The sequence below is a fragment of the Capra hircus genome, chromosome 28 (genome assembly GCF_001704415.2).
Source record: "Capra hircus breed San Clemente chromosome 28, ASM170441v1, whole genome shotgun sequence".
In the NCBI taxonomy this organism is placed as follows: domain Eukaryota; kingdom Metazoa; phylum Chordata; class Mammalia; order Artiodactyla; family Bovidae; genus Capra; species Capra hircus.
The window spans coordinates 38868512-38874511 of record NC_030835.1 but is presented as its reverse complement, the minus strand read 5'-3'; the positions used below and the strand labels follow the sequence as shown (position 1 = coordinate 38874511).

General features: G+C 48.6%; 1 protein-coding gene across 1 annotated transcript in view; it reads left to right on the top strand.

Annotated features, from left to right (window-relative positions):
* KCNK1 (potassium two pore domain channel subfamily K member 1) overlaps window positions 1477-6000 on the top strand; it is a 70585-nt gene continuing 66061 nt past the window's right edge. The window contains exon 1 of the mRNA XM_018042569.1: window positions 1477-2321. Coding sequence (XP_017898058.1) covers window positions 1967-2321 — 355 coding nt within the window. The 5' untranslated portion in view covers window positions 1477-1966. The remainder of the gene's footprint in view (window positions 2322-6000) is intronic.

Sequence of the window (6000 nt, the reverse complement as noted above, 5' to 3'; positions counted from 1 at the left end):
CCTGGTGGTCCAGTGGTTAGGACTCTGTGCTTTCATTGTTAAGGGTGCAAGTTCAATCCCTGGTCAAGGAACTAAGATCCCAAAAGTTACGTAGCACATAGCTTAAAAAAAAAAAATAGGTTCATTCTAGACAATTTGAAAAATAAAAAAATGTCAAAGAAATAAATGTCACCTATATACTCCACTGTCATACAAAGACAACTATTAGGGGATGATTTGATTTATCTATTATACAGATAGTTCTGTTTCATAATATAAAATATAACCATTTTACATATTTGATATTCTATACGTAAGACTGTATACACTCTCTATATGAGATTGTTTATGTTTCAATAATCTTCATGCTGTAGAGATACCATAATTTATTTACTTTATTTTATTGAAGTATAGCTGACTTACAATGTTGTGTTAGTTCCTGGTATATAGTAAAGTGATTCAGTTATACGTATATATACTCTTTTTCATATTCTTTTCCACTATGGTTTAAACACAGGATATTGAATGGAGTTCCCTGTGCCACACAGCAGGACCTTATTTGTCCGTCCTATATATAACAGTTTGCATCTGCTAATCCCAAACTCAGAGTCTAACCCTCCCTCACACCCTCTCCTCCTTGGCAACCACAAGTCTGTTCTCTGTGAGTCTGTTTCTGTTTCTAGATAAGCTCATTTGTGTCATATTTTAGATTCCACATGTATGTGATATCACATGGTATTTGTCTTTCTCTGACACGTCATTCAGTATGAAAATCTCTAGTTGCATCCATGTCGCTGCATATAGCATTACTTCATTCTTTTTTAGAGACACCATAATGTATTTAACCATTCCTCTATTTTGGAATAGTTCAATTGTTCCCGACTCTTCATTATTTCATATATAATATAGATACACATTGTTTATATATCTATATATAGCCTTGTCTATAAATCTTTGCCTGCCAGGTTATTTTTTTCTTAGGACACATCACGGAGTCAGAGCACAGAAACTCTTTCAAAGCTCCTGAAACCTATCTTCAAAGGGCGTTTGTCAAAACGGTACGCGGACTTTGACTCTCACCCACAGTAAGGGCGTTCCCGTGAAAAGAAATGCCACTTGGGAAAGCTCGGTTGCTTCTGGTAGTTGGCATACTGGGACCTTTCTTCACTCTTCATGTCTTAAAGAATTAGGATTCAGAAGTGTGACGTCCAAAAGTCTGACTTACTCTTCAGGTTCAAGGTGCCTGCCAACCTTGAGATTCCAGGATTCCGGTATTTTCACCGTCATCAGATTGCTCAATCCTTAGGCCAGTAAAAGAAGATGGAAAGTATCCCAGCACTTGCTTTGCTGTAACTGTGGCTTTGATTAAGAATAGGTGGGAAACTGTGTAGCTGGGGACAAGGGGCTTGGGCCCACAGCGCACAGCCCAGAGGTGTACACGCACCCACACACACACCCACACACACACCCACACACACACCCACACACACACCCACACTGGCCTTCAGCGCATAGCCTATGAATGTACCCCACGCACACTCCCTCCCTTCGTTGCTCCCACCCCGCCGGGTGCACTCTGGTGCCCGGGGTGGGTGAACCCCGGCGGGCAGCTGGAGGAGCCCGGGGGCGGGGCGAGAAAGGGCGGGGCTCCCAGAGGCCCGGGGGGCGGAGCCCAGGGCGGACGCTGCCAGGCAGCGCGCGCAGCCCCCAGCTCAGCCTCCAAGTTTGCCCGGAGGTTTGGGGCGACTCTCTGGTTACCTGAGCCAGTCACCACGTCAGCGCCACATCATCTGGGCCCTTTCTGTTAGAAAGGAAACAGGAAAAGAAGGGAGCAAAAGCTCTCCGGAGCGGCAAGCCAATCGCAGGCAGTAGGCGCTGCGGGCGGAGCGCGCGCGCGGGCAGCGAGGCGGGCCCGAGGGGGCGGCGGGCATCCGGCGAGCGGTGGGCCGGTGTGCGGCGCGGGCCTTGCGGCCGGGCGGCGGGGAAGATGCTGCAGTCCCTGGCCGGCAGCTCGTGCGTGCGCCTGGTGGAGCGGCACCGCTCGGCCTGGTGCTTCGGCTTCCTGGTGCTCGGCTACCTGCTGTACCTGGTCTTCGGCGCCGTGGTCTTCTCGTCGGTAGAGCTGCCCTATGAGGACCTGCTGCGCCAGGAGCTGCGCAAGCTGAAGCGGCGCTTCTTGGAGGAGCACGAGTGCCTGTCGGAGCCGCAGCTCGAGCAGTTCCTGGGCCGGGTGCTGGAGGCCAGCAACTACGGCGTGTCGGTGCTCAGCAACGCCTCGGGGAACTGGAACTGGGACTTCACCTCCGCGCTCTTCTTCGCCAGCACCGTGCTCTCCACCACAGGTAGGAGGCCCGCCCCGCGCCCCCGACCCCCGATCGGCCTTTCGATCCTCCCGCCCCCTTCCGCCCTCTGTCCCTGTGCCCCTCCGGCGCTGCTCGCGGGGGACCGGCTCCGCGGCGCAGGAAGCCGGCGAGGTGGCCTTAGAGCTTGGGGGTGGCCTCCCGGAGCTCTTGGATCGTGGTCCCTAAACCTTCGGCCTGGGCAGCAGCAGGGGTCCCCCTCCCTGGGCTGCCTTCTTTGGTTCGCGACACTCTACCTCGAGCTGCCCTCTTGGAGTCGTGCGGTCCTGGCGGCCGCGCGGTGAGGCCCGGGCTGATGGAAACTCGCGGGTGCTCCGAGGGCGCTCACCTTCCTCCCGCTCGCGTCTCGGCGGGGGAGGGCTGCCGAACCTTTAACGCGCCGAAGGGTCACTTTCCGGAGGGAGCCTGTCTTTTCATGATGCGGTGGTGTTTCGGCTCTTTTCTATGTGGGGGCCCTTTCGGGGTAAGCCGAGCGACATCATTCTGCTCTTCGCAGGTGACCTTTGAGCGCAAAGGCGGATCCGATTGCTTTTCGGAGCGGGAGGAGGGGTGAGGGAAAGGAGCATCCGATCGCCCGTGAGCAGGCAAAATGGGGGCACCCTGATTCAGCAGTTTTTGGTTTTCGCAAGTTTTCGTGTCCGAGGCCACCCTTCAGCTTCCAAGCACCACTTGGCTCGCGCGGCTCACCTGGCAGCACATTCGCTAAAGGCGGGTGTCCTGGGGGCGGGCGAAGGCCGTCCCTGCGCCTCAGGGCGTCGTAACTGTGCCACGTTGGGTGGCGAAGGCTGAGTTGTCCCAGCCATGGCTAACTGGGGCACAGACACCTGAGGGGAGTTGTTATCCATTGGAATCTGGACCCCGGAAAGTGGCCTCGAGCATCCAGCGCAGATCAGTTCTCTGAACAGTCCGTCTCGGCTTCCACAAGGTCACCGGCTTCCTAGTTGCCAGCGACGTCCTGGAACCTAAGCCTTGTGATTTCCCTGCCAGGGGCGTGTGGCACCCCACCCCCACCTTTACAGGTGAATCAGCTTTCTGTTTCTCGGACTCTTCCTTCTTCCCACCCCCTCTCTGCCTCTCGCGGTTTATTTCTTTATAATCCCCTTGGGCTAAACCCAGTTGATTGTTCTGGTAATTATTTGGTAATGAGTAATGGTAAGCCATCCAGGTATCCTGTGAAACAGTGATTGGCAAGTGTGGGGTGAATTACTAAACTGACTTGAATTTGCCCTGCAATAAAAAGAAGTAGAATTCTAGTTTGCAATGAGACACTTTTTTAAAGTAGCCTTAAGGCAGACCTGTTATTTTACTTTTTAACTTTTCCAACACTCCTCTTGAGCTTTTTTTTCTCCCTCCCCTCCTCGACCAGTTCTGCTTTCTTTGTCTTTCCTGGCTCTGTTCCCCAGAACTCAGGGTGCCTTTCCTTGGAGTATGTGCTAAATTGGGAATCGTTTTTTTTCCCTGCAAAAGCAAGTGGTTTCACAGAGCTGCAGAAGATCCACAACTGGGTCACAATGTTGGATAAATATTATGGAGAATGATGGTAACTTTTAGTGCTTTCTAAGTAACAGAGTAAGGACAGTGTTAGGAGGGAAAGGACAGGTTTGCTGCTCCTCGGCAACACACTTCCATCACTGACAGCCCATATACAATCTCAGCATCACGGGCACATAGTTAAATGTCAAATATATGAGTTTACATCTTGAACACACTATTATTCCCCAGATTCCCTGCTGTCCCTTTTTGCAATTACAAAAATCCACAGTTCTTGTTAAAAAAAAAAAAAAAGATGGGGAAAGATGTCTTATTATATTGGTATTCAAATTGCATTGTGGTTCCTAAGAAAGTGTGTATTCAGGCAAAACAAGAGTTCATTTAGGAAATCAGTGCAAGGAGCACTTAAGGATAAACTAGATGAAAAAGGATTGCCTCTTGGTTTGTAAAATTAGCAAAGCAATGAGTTCTTGTTACTGATAAAATAGAAATTATTGATTCAAATAGAATTCTATTAAAATGTAGAACTGTATTCTGAATCAAGGATACCCTTCTCTTGGTTTTGTATTGACCCATCCCCTGGTTTTGTATTGACTCATCCTCTGCCATGTTTGATGTTCCATGTGTTTATTGGTTTTGTAGCAGAGGATCAGGTGATTTTTGGTCAATACATTATACTTCCTTACCAGCAAAGTGTTTTCCAGAAAAGTACCAGGCAACTCAAATCAACTGGAATTGTGGTTTATGCTTTTCTTCAGGTAGATTTTTTTTAAATTTTAATTTTAAAAATTTATTTTTTATTTTTGCTGTGCTAGGTCTTTTTTAAGGCACTTGGGCTTAGTTGCCTCATGCCGTGTGGGATCTTAGTTCCCTAACCAGGGATTGAACCTGCATCCCCTGCGTTGGAAGGCAGATTCTTAATGACTTGTCCATCCCCTAGACATGCTGTAATTTTTTTTTTTTTTTTAGCTCTTCCACCATAGTGGATGGCAACTCACAGAGATTATCATTGCCCAGTCAATCAGTGTGGTCAGCTCTTGGCCTGGCCAGAATGATAACAATTCCTGTTACAAAAATGTGGTTCTTGGTAGTCATCGTCATAATATGGAACATGAAGATTTTATGGCAGAACCTTCTCATCCCAGAAAGCACAAGCTTCCATTTATGGAAATAAGTGGGTAAAGTCTTCGTGGTCTGTTTATAAGAAGCCTTGAATGATAATTCAGTCATATTCTCTTCATTCTCTCCTCTGCCAAAGACTCTGAATAATTTCCAGAAAATCATGTCACATCTCTTTACTTTTTGATTAAAAAAAAAAAGATATAGCAACGTCCACGTAGAAATCATGAGGATGGAAGAAAGTACAGTTTCACTTTTTCAAAGGGAAGGAGATGTGGGCTTAAGAAATATTCACAGTCTAAAAGTTGAGACTTATGTTTCACTTGGTGGGAATTTTTAAGACTTCAAGCCCAGGAGACAGCATCTCAAGCGACCGTGAGAGAACTGCTCTGAGGAGGCGAGAGGGGGAGCCAGGTTATGTAGAAGTTTTGCAACCCAAGGGCCTTGAACATCAAAAGATTGACGCTGAGAATTAAAGGAAACCCAGATGATATCTCAGGTTAAAGAATTTAGTGCTTGTCTAGGTATGGGAAGATGGAAGAGTGTGGGCTCACGGAAATCATTGCTTTGATATGTGCCTCATCTGTCTCGGGCCAGTACCCTGTACCGCCGTCCTGAGTTTCCTCATCAGCTCACGCTCCACGGCGGCTGCAGTGGCTGATGATGTCCTCGTTTACTGTTACGGGAGGAAAAATTCCGTTTCTCACAGGTTATTTTAGACTCAGCTGATTTCCCACTTAGAACTTCCCAGGTGGCACAGCGTTAAAGAATCTGCCTGCCAGTGCAGGAGATGCAACAGACAGAGCTTCCATCCCTGGGTCGGGAAGATCCCCAGGAATAGGGAATGGCAACCCACTCCAGTATTCTTGCCTGGGAAATTCCATGGACAGAGGAGCCTGGCAGGCTGCAGTCCGCGGGATCGCAAAGAGTTGAACACGACTGAGTGTGTGCATGCACGTGTTGAGGTGCACGCACCTTGAGGTGATGCTTGGAGAGTGAGAAGTCACTTTTATTAAAGTTATCTTTAGTAGCCAGATAAAATGATGAGTGA